The sequence below is a fragment of the Molossus molossus genome, unplaced genomic scaffold (assembly GCF_014108415.1).
Source record: "Molossus molossus isolate mMolMol1 unplaced genomic scaffold, mMolMol1.p scaffold_m16_p_8, whole genome shotgun sequence".
Taxonomy (NCBI): Eukaryota; Metazoa; Chordata; class Mammalia; order Chiroptera; family Molossidae; genus Molossus; species Molossus molossus.
Window position 1 is genome coordinate 89,884,905 of NW_023425402.1, and position 18,883 is coordinate 89,903,787.

The 18,883-nt window shown below is 43.8% G+C and overlaps 1 protein-coding gene across 1 annotated transcript in view; it reads left to right on the top strand.

Annotated features, from left to right (window-relative positions):
- ARFGEF3 (ARFGEF family member 3) overlaps positions 1 to 18,883 on the top strand; it is a 149,869-nt gene that overhangs the window by 76,829 nt on the left and 54,157 nt on the right. The window contains exons 9-12 of the mRNA XM_036248697.1: positions 7,313 to 7,417; positions 8,260 to 8,593; positions 14,347 to 14,459; positions 15,254 to 16,164. Coding sequence (XP_036104590.1) covers positions 7,313 to 7,417; positions 8,260 to 8,593; positions 14,347 to 14,459; positions 15,254 to 16,164 — 1,463 coding nt within the window. The remainder of the gene's footprint in view (positions 1 to 7,312; positions 7,418 to 8,259; positions 8,594 to 14,346; positions 14,460 to 15,253; positions 16,165 to 18,883) is intronic.

Sequence of the window (18,883 nt, forward strand, 5' to 3'; positions counted from 1 at the left end):
AAAGATCTTAACTACCTTATGCTTATGTTTACTATAAAATAATTAATATTTATTATTATTATTATTATATAAAGTTTTATGTAATATAAAATATGTTAGGGTTTTCCTAAGGATCAGATGAGAAAGTCCACTTGAAAGACTGATGATCCCAACAGCCAAAGATCACCAGGAACACCTGAGGTTTCCAGATTCAGTTCACCAGCTTGTCTAGCAAAGGCGCCTGTGCGCTGCGGAGAGCTGGGAGGCGTCCGGTGAAGGGGGCTAGGAGGGCTTGTTCTAGGATTTGAACCTGAGTTAGGTGATGCGGGACAGGGTAAGGAAGTGAGGGTCTGGCTAAGGATTAATTACTGTCAGGAAGTGGAGACAGTCCTCGTATTGGGCATCTTAGTGTTTTTCTAGCCGAGTCACAGGGGAAGATGATATTTGGTCATTTTTGCAGTCATACAGAATTTTTTAAAATCTCTGTTCAGACATGATTATTGATTGGCTCTCATCTTGTTCCATCATGGGCGTGGAGAGTCCTCGTGGAGGTTAACATGCTGTGACATGATTTATGTTCATCAGCAGAACAGCACAGCCTGCTGAGGGCTCAGTTAGCTGGCAGCCGCCGAGGGGGCTTCTCCCCGACCCGTTCGGGTCTTAGCATTAATAAGGAATAAAAGAAAGACCACTACAACTTTGAAAAATGTGAAGGCTGTGTTCACTACTTTGCAGACAAGAGAAAACCAATGAGCTAAACATTTTTTTTTTTTCCTGAGTAGTTTACTGAGGGAGAACTCTAAAGTTCTTAAGTGCTAGAAAAGTTAGGGAGCTCATGGCAATTATACCATTAATCATTCAAAACTAGCCATCAGGATAAGTCAGAATGAGTCTTTGGGTCTACAAATGATACCATTAAAACACATCTTTGTTGATGGGTTGGGAAAGAGTCTTCAGCTTGGCCCAGTAAGGGCTTTTAGTTCATGATTCTTTAAAATCTGGATGGCTCCAACATCAGCTATAGGGACCCCCACACACACACCTGTAGAGTGACCATATGACCTGGTTTTCCTGGAACAGTCCAAGTTTATACCTGTTATAATTATTATAAATATTCAGTGTTGGTCTTCCAAGAAATACTGATACAAGTGGAATTTTTTAACTGTGCAGTATTTAGCATATAGTAACAACTTGGTAAATATTAGCTCTAAAATGGCTTCTTCTTTTTTTTTCAATCCTCACCTGAGGATATTCTTTCCATTGATTCCCAGATAAAGTGGGAGGAAAAAAAAGAGACATCAATGTGAGAGATACACACCAATTGGTTGTCTCCTGAATGACCCTGACCAGGGCTGGGGATTAAACCTGCAGCCGAAGTACGTGCCCTTGACCTGGCATTGAACCCGTGACTCTTCTGTCTGCAGGATGGCGCTGTAACCGCTGAGCCAAACCAGCCAGGGCTAACATGGCTCCTTTACTTTCAGCATTGCCAGTGCTAATTCTAGTTTATGATGCAGTTAGGAACAATGAGCTCCTTTCATCAGAAATTTGACTATAGATTGTTAGGAAAATACATCGTACAAACGCTCATTGCAAATGCACACTGCAAATGCACACACACACAGATTAGAAACTAAAGGTCCTAGGTTTCTATCAGCTACTAAAAAAAGAAAAGAAAGGTTTCTGAACCATATGATTTGAGAACTGGCTTTAAATGAGGAAAATAACTCCTATGACATACATATGTTTTCTAGGGTTTCTGATTGGACATTGGATCAAAGCTACTCTAGGCATATTGCTATATACCGCTTAATCGTTTTTGCAGGATTCTCGTCACCTCGCTTGTTTTTCAGTGCAGTTTCCAGTAACTCTGCCTCTGGATACTGTCCGCCTTGTTTGAGTCTGGCCTTTCCCATCACGATTCCATCACCTTAGGATGGGGTTCTGTTGCTAACGAAGCTGGGAGTACAGCATGATCAGTGCAGGTCAAACGGGAGACCTGCAAGTCCACCGGCTCTGGTAGCAGCACCAGGCTCTTGCCGTCACTCTGGTGGTTGTTAATTCTCCTGAAGTTTTCACACCGTTTACAATTCCTTCTGATTTTACTTCCTTAACTCCTTGTATTTCTGGTAGCAAAACTTGATGCCTCTCTTATAGTCTAAATAGCTTCTTCCTCTGAAATCACACTATGGTCAGGACTTCCCCTCAACAACTGTTTCCAAAATCGATGCTCAGATACCTCCTAAGGCTTTAGCTCTGTAGGGCTCTGTAGTCGCGATACGTTCAGTCTCTCAGGAGGACCCAGAAAATGCATTCAGGTACTCAGTAGAACTCACGTACCTTGGAGATACCGTATTAACAGAATTCTATATTAGGCAAGTTGAGTTACACAATGTTTAAATCCAAGAATTTTTGGAAGGATAATTAGGCTTAGGAAGGTATTGATTCATTCTCTACCTGCTGGTCCCCCCAACACCAGCCCACCCCCAGCGCAGGATGTCAGGGAGCAGTCTTGGAACCCATGAGGCACGGTTAAGTGTTCATCTCCTGTGTCCTAATTCCATTCCACTGCTGGCACAGTTACTTAAGTCCCTCTCTCCTTTCTCTGACTAAATTTGAACTGTTTTCAAGGGAAGCAAAGTCAAAATGGTTCAAGATAAAACTCCAGAGAGCCAGAAAGTGCCACCCAATGGCCTGGCAGGGGCCTTGCCAGAACGGGCAGCTGCTTAGTCCTCACAGCCCCCTGGTCCACTCATGAGAGTTTTTCTCTGTGCATCGTGCTCCTGGGAAGAAATTTAGAGATGAGCAGAAAATGAGACCAGCAGATACTCAGCCTGCCAGCTAAGAAATGCCCAAACAAAAGGCCGGGCAGAATGATTCACACCCTCCTGAGTAGACAGATTTCCTCTGAGTGTGTTTTAAAAGAGTTGGCTGGTTTCTAGGATCCTTTCTGCCTTGCGTATCCCATATATTTGTCTTTGTCGAGTCAGACAAATATGAAACGCACATACGCACACTGTGCACATGCCTATGTGTGTGTAGTGAGGGGCATGTGTGAGCAGTGCTTACGTTTCAGACAGCTCCTCTAATGACATGACTCATGTAAGGTCATAAGCACCCGTTTCTCCAGACTGCTGCAGCCCACAGAAAAGCTGCCACGTTGGTCTCCAAGGAGACTTCCGGGTGAGTTACCTTGGCAATGCCTTGTCCCTGTCATCCCGTCTGGTGCCTGGGGGTTGCCACAGCACATGTTGTAGATACTCATAGGAACTTCGGCTGCTCCGTTTCTCCATAGGTTTATTTCTAGATTCCAGAAATTGAGAATCTTTATTGTCTAGAATTGTTTCAGTTTTGGGAGGCTAGTCTAACAGTTAAGGGATAAAAAGACACTTTTGAATTGGAACATTTAATAATTACTTTTCTTAATGAGGAATCAGGTGGTTGGTCGGAAAGATTGGCCTGGGACTGTAGCAAAGGTAGTCCTTTCGGAACCGCCTTTTCAAAAGGCGGCTCATGATGGCTGCGGTGGCCCTTCTGCGTTGCCTCTCCTGTCTGTTCATTTGTGCAGCATCCGGAATGGGAATCCGGTCCTGTGGCTCTTCCACTTGCAGAATGAAGTCCAGACCTGAGCACGGCCTTCAAGAGCCTTCCTGGTCTGTACCTTCCACCTCTGCAGCCCATGTCTGCTGGTGACATCCTCACACGCTGTGCTGTCAGCACAAACCACCCCACTCCCCCCACGCTTTGCACACACCCTCTCCCAGCGCGTCCATGCGGACTGTAGGTCCCTACTGAGATACATTTCCTCTGGAAACTCTTTCTGGGTCTTCCTACGGGGAGTCAGATGCTGGTCCTGTGTGTTCTTGCAGAACCTTGTGTGTGTTCTTCAGTCTCAGCACCTCCCGCTCAGTGCTTCAGGGACCTTCCCCTCCCATCCCACAAGAATGCAGAAGGTGCCCTTTCCGGGCAGGAACTGTCTTTTGTCCCAAAGTGTTGGGACGCTGGTATACAGACACGGAGAGTCCCCAGCCACCACCTGCCTCTTGGCAAAGAGGAGTCATTTTTGTGGAGACTCAGCCTTGACCCGGTTTCTTCCACCCTCCACGGGTAGTGGAGACATCCAACGAGAAGTGCAGTTTTCTTTTTCAAAACAACGCCATTCTTTTCATCGTTTACAGCTCTCTGCACAAGGGAGCCGCGAGCAGCAAGCCTGTTCTGTAAAGTGCCACGTACCGTCTCTGTGTCCTGTTCGCTTTCGGTTTGGTTTGGTTTTACAGCCCGTTGAAAACAAATCTTTCTTCAGTCCGCAGGCCACGGCAGGATCTCGCCCTCGGGCTGTCGCTCTCCAACTGGGGCTAAAGCGTAATTGACCTCACCAAGCCACGTCACCAAGGTTTTTTTTTGAATGATTATAAATATTTTACCATACTTTAATGAGTATATGCAAGGGATGAATTCCTAACATTGCTGGAATAATGAGGAAGGACATTTAAAATTCTGATATTTTTCTGCACAGAGGTTGTACCACTGCATTTTCAATAACAGATGATCAAAGTGCCTCATTCCCCACTTACTTATTAATTCTAGGGTTTGTTTTTACCTCTTAACGTCTCCTCCTGCCCTTTTGTAATTCCTCCCTCTTAAGGAAACCTCTGATCTACTTTCATTTTTATTATTATTTATTTTTTTAACTATTTTTGTTACAGATGTTTTTCCTTTTCCCCCCATTGACATCCTCCTCCCCCTCTCTCCCCGCCCTGTCCCCAGCTTTGTTGTCCATGTCCATTGGTTATGCATACATGCATATAAGTTCTGCAGTTAATCTCTCCTCCTCCACCGCCTCTTCTGGGAATTGTCGGTCTGTACCCTACTTCCACATCTCTGGGACTACCCTCTTCTTCAGACTGTTTTGTTCATTATATTCCACAAATAAGTGAGATCATATGATACTTGTCTTTCTCTGCTTGGCTTGTTTTGCTTAGGATAATACTTTCCAGGTCCCTCCATGTCGTCTCAAAGGATAAGAGATCTTTCTTTCTTATAGCTGCATAGTACTCCATTATGTATATGTACCACAGCTTTTTTATACATTCATCTACTGATGGACACTTGGGCTGTTTCCAGATCTTAGCTATTGTAAATAGTGCTGCTATGAGCATGGGGGTATGTATATTCTTTCTGATTGGTGTTTCAGGCTTCTTAGGGTATATTCCTAGAAGCATCACCACGGTTTTTAAGATCGCACTTTCACGGGGAACTCCACCTCTGACTTCCCATTTTGTGTCTGACAACCAAGTGGCCTTTCTCAGTCTGGCCCTTGGATGAACATGACCTGCTGGGCTCTGGGATGGTCTGATGTTGATTTTTCTCCCTCCCTGTCTCCTCAGGTTTCAGGTCTGCCTGCCACGGGCCTTACCTCTTCCTTTTACCCCCTTCCCTAGGAGTTATTTGCACTGTTGAGGACATAAGGCTTCCTTTGGGCATTTAATTTAAATCAGGAGAAAAGACAGACAACCAAAATTAATTTTTAAAATAAGTCTCCTTTTACTGAACATTTTCATTCCACTCAGAATTTCTGAATGAATTCTCTTTTTAAAAAGTATTTATTACCTATTTGTAGTAAATGTGTGCCTGAACATTAAATTCTTCCTTGTTTCTGTGAGGTAGGCAGCAGACTTAGTCTGGGTAGAAGAATGTGCATGCCAGCCCTGGCCAGGTGGCTCAGTCAGTTGGAGGGTCATCCATACACTGAAAGGTCATGGGTTCAACTTCCAGTCAGGGCACATACCTAGGTTGTGGGTTCCATTCCTGGTCGGGGTGCACGTGGGAGGCAAGGAGGCAACCAATCGATGTTTTGCTTCTCCTCTCTCCCTGCCCTGCCTCCCCTTCCTTTCTCTCTCTAAAATCAATAAACATTTGATTTGGGTGAGGATAAAATTTTAAAAAACAATGTGCATCCCACAAAGTTGCCTGGGTTTGTTTTTGTTTTTGTTTTTGTTTTATCTGAACCTATTGAGTAGGTCCATACTAATTCTGAGAAAAATAAATTGTCCATTGAAAAATACCAAGAGAAGAAATAGACAAAGAAGAACCTGCATCAAAACAGCAGAAAATGGTGCCAGAGACCAGTAGTTTAATAAACAATTTTTTAATTCATTTTAATTAGGTTTTCAGCTGCTTTTGTCTTTGGAGGTTTTTAAAAAGAAAATTGAAAATTAGGTTCACTTCAATGTCCACCTGTAAAAAAGGAAAATTTTTTATTGTTTAGCTTGTCTTTTTTTGTTATCCAAATGAGGATTTTTGTGTGTGTACAGTTGTATGTTATTTCAGATTATTCAAATATCAAAAGAAAGATTCTTGTACTACATTGCCTTTGTAATATGAGAATGTATTATTAAAAATTAAGAAAATATATACTATATAAAAAGAGGAAAAAAATAAAAAAAAAACCCATGTTGCTTTCAAAAAATAAAGAGGAAAAGTCAAATACAAGTTAGTAAAGCATTGGCCATTTACAAAATAATGTGGCAAGTGGTCTTTTGAAAGGTTCACGCAATTGAACACACTAAGAATGAACATTTCTGGAATAGACTGTGGATCTTAGTTAATAACATATCAATATTTGTTCATTCATTGTAGCAAATGTAGCAAACTAATGTAAGATGCTACTAACGGGGGTGAGTTAAATATGGTAGCTTTGTTTCATGTTCAGTTTTTCTTAAATCTAAAACTGTTCTCAAAAGTAAAGTTCATTAATACCAAAAAAAAAAGGGAAAAAAATCAGCCTAACTGTATTAGTTTGCGAGGGCTACTGTAACAAAGTACCGCACACCGGGTGGCTTGAAAAACAGAAAATTATTGTCCCAGTTCTGGAGACGAGAAGTCTGAGATCGCGATGTCAGCAGAGTTGGTACCTTCTCAGGGCAGAGGAGGATCTATTCCAAGCCTCCCTTCTTGGCTTGTAGATGGCCACCTTCTTCCTGCCTCTCTTCACGTTATCTTCCCTCTGTGTATCTCTGGGTCAAATGTTTTCTTTTTATAAGGACACCAGTCATATTGGACTTGGACCTGTTCTGATGATCTCACTTTAACTCCATTGCTTATGTAAAGAACATATCTCCAAATCAGGTCACGTTCTGAGATACAGGGGTTAGGACTTTAACAGATGAATTGGGGGGAGGACACATTCAGCCCATAACACTAACCCCCCCCCCACACCCGAAAACGAACATTTCTGTAATGCCTACCATTTTCCAAATGTTTTGCACACATCACATCTGTAATCTTGCCTTGACTGTGTGTGCCCCTGTGTGTTGATTTTGCTCTTCTGCAGTGACGGTCAGCAGCTGCAGCTTCTGCACCTGGAATGCATTCTGTCCGTGCTCAGCAGCTCCTCCTCCTCCATGCACCTGCACAGAGGCTTCACCGACCTGATCTGGTGAGCACCCATCCTGCCGCCCCCAGCTCCTTCCAGCTGTGTCCATGGTCCCTTCCCACAGCCTCCTCGACCCATCAGTAGTTTCATCTGTGTGTAAATGTCGCTGCGGGAAAGCCGGGAAGTTGCTCTGCTTACATGCACCAGAGAGAAACTGATGATTACTGTAGCAAAATAGGCCTCCGAGGCCCCCTTGCATTTTGTTTACATCATAGGATCTTGAGGCTCAGAAACAAAGAAATTATTTTCTAGGTCATTCATTTGTTCTAAAAGCATATAAGAGCTCCATAAAGTTATTCAGGGGACAGAGGCAAGGGATATTGAACGTTATTCTTAGCTTTACCCTGGTACATTCTCCACCTCGAACTGAATACTAGTCACTTACTCATAGTCAGAGATTCACGCAAGTGACAGGGCCTGCAGGCAGCCAGCTTGTCGCTCTGGGTTCCTGGGCTTATCCACAGGGAGGAATATGAATGACGTGTGTCAGAATTTTAAATTAACTTCTCAAAATAATTGTGTTACTTATAGTAAAGTGAAACTTTATAACTGAGCCATTTCTCATGCTGAGTCTATTTCTTTATGTAAGATGGTTTCTTGATGCTTCTCTTGACATTTTATTTAGTTAACCCTAGGTTGACTTATGAGAAAAAGTATTTTATTCATATACCCAGAAATGATGGAGAGACCTAGAAAACTGGGGCAGGACATAGCCCCAAAAAGAGCAGTAAAGAACCCAACTCTTTCAGTCATTTGTGTAGCACCTGGTGTTTGCACTCAGCAGAGTGTTCACATGGAATCTTTGGCGTGTAGTGAAACTTACTTTTCTCCCCATCTCTTCCCAGGAAAAACCTTTGCCCTGCTCTCATCGTGATCCTGGGGAATCCAATTCATGACAAAACCATCACCTCTGCTCACAGCAGCAGCACGAGTGCCAGTGTGGAGTCGGACTCTGCATCTGGAGGGGTTTCCGACCACGGCCGGGGCTCAGGCTGTTCCTCCACCGCACCTGCCCTGAGCGGGCCTGTGGCTCGGACCATCTATTACATTGCAGCCGAGCTGGTCCGGCTGGTGGGGTCAGTGGACTCCATGAAGCCCGTGCTCCAGTCCCTCTATCACCGCATGCTGCTCTATCCCCCACCCCAGCACCGGGTGGAAGCCATCAAAGTAATGAAAGAGGTAGGGATGCACGGAGGAAGGCCACCACGCCTGCCGGGCATCTGAGCACAGAGTTTTGCAAACAGGAAGCACTCAGAAAATGTTTGCCATTTGCCTGCTAGAATTTCATTGCTACCACACTGTATCCAGTGCGAGTGCGCGTGTTGGGAGCTGGGGTCAGGAGAGGTGATAAGTGCCCACCGATGCCAAGCCATTGGATCATTTAAGCTGCATGCATCTGACTGGGCCCTGGGCTGAGATGTCATTCTGCTCCCTAGGTACTGTTTGTGCAGATACATGTATTTACTCACTTTGCCAAAATTGGATTTCAAAATTTTATATTCAGGTTGTACATTATCCAGAGAAGAGCATTACTAATGTCTGATGAGTAAAAAGAAGCCCTTTGCCCCATCCCTTCTGAGGTTTCATATCTCCCCAGCAAGAACGTAAAGGTTTTCCAGCTTATACCAGCCATCCCAGTGTGCTTCTTCATGGTTTTGAGGAGGGATTGGGGTTATTCTAAAGGTACTTTAAACAAGAATTCCTCTGCTTTTTTTCAACTAACCAAAAAAGAAAAGCGATAAAAATTTTTGGATTTGCAGACCTGTTTGTGAAGGTCAAATTGCATTTCCTTTTGATACCTAACACCAAAAACAAGAATAACAAAATTCCCTTGTTGATGATTCATTTATTTTAAGCAATATTTGCTACTTACCATTTCTCAAAAACTTAATTTGAAATGCTTCTTGATGTTTTTTTTTTTTTTTCAATTTTTTTTTCTTCATTGATTTTAGAGAGAGAAGAGGGAGAAGGAGAGATAGAAACATCGATGAGAGAAAACACCAGTTGGCTGCCTCCTACACACCCTGTACTGGGGATTTTGCCCACAACCTGGGCATGTGCCCTGACTGGGAATCGAACCGGCGACCTCTTGGTGCATGGGTCGACGACGCTCAACCACTGAGCCACACCGGTCGGGCTCTTGATCTTGTTTTAATAAGATTTGACTGTAATGAATATTAGCAGGTTCTGACCCAACGTTTCTAGAAATAAAAAGTGAGCCAGATTTACTCGCCGGTTAAGAAAATCTATGAACACACAATAAGAACCACTTTTTTTTCTTACCTATTATATGCCAGGCACTTCACATACATTAGCTTTAATATTCATAACTTAGTGATCGCTTCAGGCAATGGAGATTAAAGGGTCAGCTTTATAATTCATCAATACTAGGTTGGTGAATGCAATGCCGTTTGGGAGGCGAGTTAGACTAGACTACTTTGTCACTACCCACATGGCAGTGTCTCTCCCCTGGGGACCCTGCCTGTTTGCTTGTAACCTGGGAAGTAGGAGGGGACTTTTCTGACTAGGCAGGTCTTCGGGAAAAGGGAAGAGGAGGAGTCTCCCAGGTGTGCTCAGCTCCTCCTGAATTCACCACCGGGAAGAAGAGAGAGAGAAGAGGGGCCCAGAATTTTTTTTTAATTTATTTTTTATTTATTTATCTTTTAATCCTCACCCGAGGACATTTTTCTATATTTTGTTCAGATAGAGTGGGAGGGAGAGAGAGGAAGAGAAAGAGAGAGAAACATCAATGTGAAAGGGACACATCGAGTGGTTGCCACCCGCACGACCCAACCAGGGCCGGGGACAAACTGCAACAGAGGTACATGCCCTTAGCGGGAACCGAACCCGGGTCTCTCCAGACTGTAGGTCGACGCTCTAACTGTTGAGCCCAACTGGCCAGGGCCAGAATTTTATTCCACTGGATGCTCCTCTCATAGAAACACCATGTCAAGAAAAAGAAATTTTTCTCTCCTATAAGGAAACTAAATCTTCCAAGGGTCAAATGATTCACCCAAAATCACCAAGCAAGAGAGGAATTAGGTCTGAGCCTAAGCCTAGGGTTCTTTCCTACACCACCCTCACTACTGGACTTGACTTTGATATTTGCAATGCAAATGGTTCTAGGAGCTCCCTCCTGGGGCAGCTCAGCGATCCTTTCATGAGCCCAAGTTTAAAAGTCAGGGTTCAGCCCTGGCCAGTTTGGTTCAGCAGTTAGAGCGTTGGCCTGAGGACCAAAGAGTTTCAGGTTTGGTTCCAGTCAAGGGCACGTACCTTGGTTGCGGTTTGGTCCCCAGCTCTGGTCAGGGTTGTGTGGGAGGCAACCAATCAGTGTGTCTCTCTCATATCAGTGTTTCTCTCTCTCTCTCTCTCTGGCTCTCTCTCTCTCTGGCTCTCTCTCTCTCTCTCTCTCTCTGTCTCTCTCTCTCTCTGTCTCTCTCTCTCTGTCTGTCTCTCTTTCCCCCCCACTCTATCTGAAGATAAGTGGAAAAATACCCTCGGGTGAGGATTAAAAAAGAAAAGAGAGTCAGGGTTCAAATCCTCTCTGCCACTTACCAGCTAAATCATTTAACTCTGAACTTAAAATTTTTTCATCTGTACATAGTAGTAATATTCCAAAGGATGCAAGTTCAAAATATGATAAAGTTCATATACGTATGTTCTAAGTATAAAGTGCTAAGCAAATATTTGCTGTGCTTATTGCTACTCTCAGGAAGGGAAAACCGAAACCTGGAGAGTGGAAGTAGCTGGTGCTCACTACCCCTGCCCAGAAGAATGTGCCAGTTCCAGCCAGTCCGTCTCCTGCTTTGTATCTTTCTGGACTTAGGGTCCCAAATCGCCCACTGTTGACCGTTTTCCCATTCTCTAATGACTTCTTATTGTCTCTCAAGTCTGAATTACTCTGTCTAGTTTCTAGACTGTTCTGTCTTCATTCTCTTACCCCGTCTTTTCCCAGGATCACCCTTATTCCATCTGACCGACCTGCTCTGTTCAATGCCCACTTTCCTGCCTCTCTTCAGACTCCCCGTCCCTGGTCCTGTTGGCCACGCCACTTAACAGGGCTGAGTGTTGACTGCAATAGGCCGGACACCCCTGGCACCTCACATTAGCTTACTTACAGTCACCCTTAGGAAGATAATGTGCCCATTTTCCAGAGGAAGAACTGAGGCTCCATCAGGAGGTGCCCCCAAGTCCTTGTGAGTCGTAGAGTTAAAACATGAACACAAGTTCTAAATACAGCTGCCTCTTTGCTGTCAAAATCCTCCTCCTTTGTGACTCCTTCCTCAGACCACTGCTTTTCCTCTGCTTAAAATCCCACCCCACCACTTAAATTGATTATATGTGGCAACACGCTGTTTCACAGTTCAGTTAGTCTCCTAAATATATTTGTATATGTTGCTTTTGTATGTTCCCCCCTGTTACCGAACACTGCAGTGCTTGAAGCAGCGTGTTTAATATATTTTAACTATGACAGATGGGCCTAAAAACAGACTATCTGCAAAGAGTGTATTTTGTAAGCAGCAGCAACCTCAGAGTTGACAGGCACTGAAGTGTTGCTGCCCACAGTAGAGCCGCCTGATACCTGAATGCTAAAAATAGTTTGCTGACAGGGGATGTAGGTGTCTGAATGCATTTTAAATAACTGAGTTACTACTGCGAAGGAAATTAGTTATGTTTCCCCCTTTTATAGACCCCCAAGGTTATTTTGCAGGGCGAGGCTGGAATTAGACACCAGCGCCTGAGTAGCATGTCTGGGTAGTGTTGTCCCATGAGCACAGCAGGCTACCGTGGGCCAGGTGGTTCCGAACAGCGGAGCCTCCGTTTTCTAGGACAGCACCGACAATCTGGGCAGGTTGGTCCCCTGGAAAACAGAATGTGCTGGGTTAATGCACACAAAACCACTGGGCACCCAGGATGTTTGTTTAGCCTCTTGGAGTTTGAACCCTGGTGTGTTATTTCCTGTTCTCTTTGTAATCTGTCACTCTGCCATGTGTACCTTGTGTGCCTGTGACTCAAACACACTCAGGACAGTTTGTTTCTCGAAGTATATTTTCTTTTCTGTTTCCACTTTCCCAAAAAATGAACAGTAATCAAAAAGTACACCTTGCTTCTGTTTCCTTCTCTCATGGTTCAGCTTCAGGAGTTCCCTAATCTTAATCAGACTGGTGACACCCAACCACTGATTTCAGATCCCCCATCCTGCCCGAAGAGGCTGACACCAAACATCTTCCCTCTCTTAAGTATTTGTTGAGGGTTCTTCAGAAGCCTAATTATTTGTCCTCCTTTCCCTTCAGATTTGGAAACAACTGAGTAATAAACACAAGATTAATGTGGGAATTAATATATAATCTAACTTATCACTGGTCTAGCTAGATTAGAGAGTGCAATGGATCCCAAGAGAAAGTGATATTCCTACTTTGTTCCCCCTGAAACACACTCACCCTTTAGCACGAGAGGGGTGGCTGGAGGCCCATAGGACCGGCCACTTCACCTGGAGGCAGGCCTGGCAGTGTGTATGTGTGCGGGGGTGGGAGGGGCGGAGGGGTGTGGAGGTGGAGGTTCAATGTCAAAGAAACAGAATGTGGAGAAAAGAGTGGAAGCCTCATTTCTGTGCCTCCAAGGGAACAGAAGTTCCTAGTTTCTGGAGTGAAAAAGAAATATAGAAAGGGGAAGAGGTGTGCCCCTTAAGATATATCTTTTTCTACTTAATATACCTGCAAATATAATTTTCCTGCAAATATAATTCACTTGGAAAATAATGGACATGGTATAGGATGTCTGTTCCAATACACTTCATTAACCAGTCTTTTCTTGAATTAATTTAGCCTCAAATTGAAATTTTCTATAAAGATTTATACCATATGGAAATAAAATTTAATGCTGAACAATTATGAAAGTTCTATACATGAAAACTTGTAAGATGCAGCCAAAGCAGAGCATAGAAGAATATTTATAGCTTCAATTGCTTATATTAAAAAATAGCCTAAAATTAATGTTCTAATTCTACAACTTTTACATAGTTAGAAGAGCAGATTAAGTTAAGTGAAAGCAGAAAGGAGGAAAAATACGGGTAAAAGCAGAAAGTAATGTGATAAAAAGCAAACATAATATTGTAGTACAATAAAGTGAAAAATACCAGGACTCTGAAAAGACTAAGACAATTAAAAAACCCCTGGCAAAAGCAATATAAAAAATTCCAGAATCATTAAAAACAAACGAAAATAAGAATGAAAAAAATGCAAATAACTATAGATGTTATAAACATTAAAGAAAGTATTAAGACAACCACAGGCCAATAAATTTGATAACTTAGATAAAATCGATCAATTTCTAAGAAACAACACAATGTTTAAAAAGTTAGTTCATGAAAATGAGGACTTAAACAGTCCCATTATTTTTAAAGTAATTGAATCAGTAGTTAAAATTTTTCCATTTAGACAAAAATTACTAACCCCATAAAGCTTTAGAAACATTCAAGGAATGGGTAATTCTAACGTAAACTTTTCCGGAGAGTAGGAAGAAGGAGTACTCAGTCCAGCTTTTAAAGCTGGCCAACATGATAGCAAACTCGGAACAAAAGAGAATGGGACAGTTAAATTGCAGGCCAATTTCTCCGAAGAACTTGGATGCAAGTGCGTTCTAGTTCTGTGCTATAAAGTTTTTTGAAACAATCCTCAGAGCATTTTCTCGGTCTCAGCTGGTCCTGAACTGAGGAGCTAGCTGGGAACCCAGGTGCACTCCACATCAAGAATACCTAGATCAATTTTATTAAGACTTGGTTTCCAAATAGTGGTGTTTCTCCTTAGACTAGATCACATGTATCTCTACATGTCTAACATGTAGAGAAAGTACATGTTCATTTGATCTCACAGTTTTAAAGCCTTTTTTTATGTTCCTTGCTTTTCCATTACTCTCTCCCCTTTGTGTTGTAGCTACTGGCGAGCCCACAGCGCCTCTGCGATTTGGCAGGACCCAGCTCCACTGAACCCGAATCCAGAAAAAGATCCATTTCAAAAAGAAAGTCTCATCTGGATCTTCTCAAACTGTATGCTACATTCTACTTTTTAGGTCTCTGTTGCTTGGCCAAGCCTGCCTCTCTGAATTCTCTTAACCTTGTTTTGAAACCCCTGAAATGCTATGAATCTACACGGTACGAAATGTGACTATTGAATAACGTACGCACAGGCCATATGAGAAGTCTTACCCCAGTTTATTACAATCATATGACTTTACACATTTTCACGTTGACTTAAAAAACCCAGTGTACAAAATGAAATGTATGAAAATTATTCATTAGGGTTATTTTAGGGAAAACCTTTTTTAATTAATTACAACAGCTATAGGATTCCTCCTTTAGTTATAGGATTCCTTTTAGCTAAAGAATTTCCTTTTCCCCTTAGAAAATTTAATATTATCTGACTTGTAATAGCTGTATTCCCATGCATCTATTCAGGAATATGTTTATTTTGTAGAAAATGTGCACATTATCATAACCATAGCCATTCTAACTATTTTCTGTTTGAAAACTGAACATAATACAATGGTGCGATTACTCATTGCCTGTCCTTGTGAAGATGATAAATTCCCATCTGGAATTTTGTTTGTACCCAAATAAACCAGTCAACCCTGAGAACGTGACAGGTAGGCTACATTACCTGGAGGTCATCCTCTGCCAGCCTGAGTGTGTTTGTTTCAGTTACTTTTTGCCCAGACCACTTAATTTCAGGTAAATTAGAGTATGTGTTTGGAATACTATGCCATTCACCAGTCAAACAATTCTTGTTTATTTTAGAGTATTTTTCATGTATTGATGCCGCTTTCTCCTGTGAACACTTGCAGCATCATGGATGGCATGACCGAAGCGTGCATCAAAGGCGGCATCGAAGCCTGTTACGCCGCGGTGTCCTGTGTCTGCACCTTGCTCGGGGCCTTAGACGAGCTGAGCCAGGGCAAGGGCTTGAGCGAAGGTCAGGTCCAGCTGCTGCTCCTGCGCCTGGAGGAGCTGAAGGACGGGGCCGAGTCGAGCAGAGACTCCATGGAGATCAATGAGGCTGACTTCCGCTGGCAGCGGCGAGTCCTGTCCTCCGAACACACGCCGTGGGAGCTGGGGAATGAGAGGAGCCCTGACATCAGCATTAGTGTGACCACGGACACGGGCCAGACCACTTTGGAGGGAGAGTTAGGTCAGACCACACCTGAGGACCACAACGAAAACCACAAGAATGGCCTCAAGTCCCCGGCCATCCTGGAGAGCAAGGACACGCTCAGCAAAGTGTCAGAACCAGAAGCAGGAGACCAACCAGATGTTGTCCAAAGAAGCCACACGATCGCTTACCCTGACATAACGAACTTCCTGTCGGTGGACTGCAGGATGAGGTCCTACGGATCGAGATACAGTGAGAGCAATTTCAGCGTCGATGACCAGGACCTTTCGAGGACGGAATTTGATTCCTGTGACCAGTACTCGATGGCAGCAGAGAAGGACTCAGGGAGGTCTGATGTGTCGGACATTGGGTCAGACAACTGTTCACTGGCTGATGAGGAGCAGACCCCTCGGGACTGCCTGGGCCACAGGTCCCTGCGAACCGCTGCCTTGTCCCTCAAACTGCTGAAGAACCAGGAGGCCGACCAGCATAGCGCCAGGCTCTTCGTGCAGTCCCTGGAAGGCCTCCTTCCTCGCCTGCTGGCCCTGCCCAGTGTGGAGGAGGTGGACTCGGCCCTCCAGAACTTTGCCTCCACCTTCTGCTCAGGTTGGTAAACAATGTTTGCTATACAGTCAACAAGAGTATTCAGAGCCTTTTGCCTTAATGGGCAATAATGGCCATGCTTGCTTGAGGTGCTCCAAGCATCTTAATGAACCTCCGAGTTTCTTATATTTAAAGTGAGTGGCCTGGCCGGTTTGGCTCAACAGTTGGAGCATCGGCCTGTGGACCAGAGAGTCCTGGGTTTGGTTCCCACTAGGGGAACATACCAAAAATTAAAAATTAAAAATAAAGTGAGTGAAGGAATGTAAGACTTACTGGTAGTGGTTTGTTTGAAGTGTAGTCAGTTGATGGCTGAATATAGACTCTGAGGGTGATAAAAGTATATTGTGTGAAATGAAGAATAAAAGGGAACTGCATTCTAGAAACACAGTGGTAATCTGTGATTCCCCAAACACTGGATTCTTTTTTTTTTTTCTTTTTTATTAACTAATTTTTGTTACAGATGTTTCTCCTTTTTCCCCCACTGATTCCCCCCTCCCTCTCTCTCCCCGCCCTGTCCCCAGTTTGTTGTCCATGTCCACTGTTCATGCATACATGCATATAAGTTCTGTGGTTTATCTCTCCCCAACCATCCCCTCTTCTGGGGATTGTCAGTTTGTATCCCACCTCCACGTCTCTGGGACTACCCCATTCCTCAGACTATTATGTTCATTATATTCTACAAATAAGTGAGAGCATATGATACTTGTCCTTCTCTGTTTGGCTTGCCTCACTCAGGATGATACTCTCCAGGTCCCTCCATGTCATCTCAAAGGACAAGAGATCTTTCTTTCTTACAGCTGCATAGTACTCCATTGTGTATATGTACCACAGCTTTTTTATCCATTCGTCTACTGATGGACACTTGGGCTGTTTCCAGATCTTAGCTATTGTAAATAGTGCTGCTACAAACATGGGGGTACATATATTCTTTCTGTTTGGTCAAACACTGGATTCTTAATATGCCTCTAGGTCTTGGTGTCTGACAATCATGGCAAACATACTTTGGGTATATCGATATGCAAGCTGTTTTTTTAATTTTAATTTTAATTTTTTCCTTTTTTTATAAATTTTTAGATTCATTTATTTTTGTTACATATATTTCTCCTTTTTCCTCCATTGACACCCTCCTCCTGATTCCCACCCCCAACCCCATCCCAAGCATTGTTGTCTATGTCCATTGGTTACACATACTGTGGTTTATCCCCCCCCACACACCCTGTCTTCTGATGTTTGTCAGTTGCAAGCTGTTTTGAATGAGATCTTGGATCAGATGGAGGTTTGCAGCCGATGAAGCCTATCCTGATAGGTTCTGCATTCCCCTGCAATTCCAAACAGTGTGTGATACTCCGGTGTACTTTGGTGACATCACATCCTCCAATCTCAGACTCTTCCTGTCTGTCCACTGCGAACATGGTGGCCCAGACCACGTTTAAACAGGAGAGCTGTGGGGAATACTGGCCAAAGTATACTAGGGAGCTGTTCTGGTTCTAGTGAAAGGCAGGAGACAGCGACCTAGGATTTTGCTGGAGGAAGGAGGAGGACAGAGAAATAGCATTTCACTCAGTGAATGAGGGATGTAAAGATGATTTTCTTTTTTTAATATTTTTTTATTGATTTCAGAGAGAGGAAGGGAGAGGGAGAGAGAGCTAGAAACATCGATGATAAGGGAAACATTGATTGGCTGCCTCCTGCACAGCCCCTACTGGGGATCAAGCCTGTAACCCAGGCATGTGCCCTGGCCTGGAATCGACCTGGGGACTTCCTGGTGCATAGGCTGATGCTCAGCCCCTGAGCCACACTGACCGGGCTGTAAAGATAATTTTCTTGCAAGGTACTTACAAAGGGAAAACCCAGCTTGTTCTTTTATTTGTAGGGAAAACCCAGTTCTTTCGTACTGTGTGTTTCTTCCCTGTGTGTCTCCTTGACTAGTTACATAGAACACTTCACTTTTGACACTTCTGGTCATCCGATTGGTGGAGGTTTTTCCCCGTAACAACAAGCAAGTCTGTGATACCAGCTGGGTGTTCGGTTTAACTCAGCTCTGACACTTTATACCTGGAAATGGCATCAAATCTCAGGCTCAGTGCCACAGGCTGCCCCCACCCACTTCAGCTGCTGGTCGCAAGCCTGTGCTTCTGACTGGTTATAAATTGGAGGTTCCCATGACCCCCTCTTTAGGTTTAATTAATTTGCTAGTGGGGCTGACAAAACTCAAGGAAACACTTAGGTTTACCAGCATACCAAAGGACTTGCTAAAGGGTACAGACGAAGAGATACACAGGGTGAGGTCTGGGAGGGTCCTGTGCATAAGAACTCCTGTCCGCATGAGCTGGGGGCATCACCCTCCTGGTACATGCATGTGTTGACCAGCTGGGAGCTCCCCAAGCCCCCTACCTGCTATTGGGATTTTATGGAGGTGTCCTCACATAAGCATGATCATTATTAACTCCATTTCTAGCCCCTCTTCCCTGCAGTTTGGTCTCCGGCCCTGGGTGGGTCATGCGGGCAGTACCCAATCGATGTATCTCTCTCACATCGATGTTTCTCTCTCTCTCTCCCTCCCACTCTGTCTGAGATAAATGGGAAAATATCCTCTGGTGAGGATCAAAAAAAAAGAGCACAGAAACCTCTGGAGTTGATTTGTCCTGGTGAGAAACCAATCACAGACTGAAAAATTTTAGTCAGCAAACATATGATGGTTTTCCAAGCCCTGACAGACGTG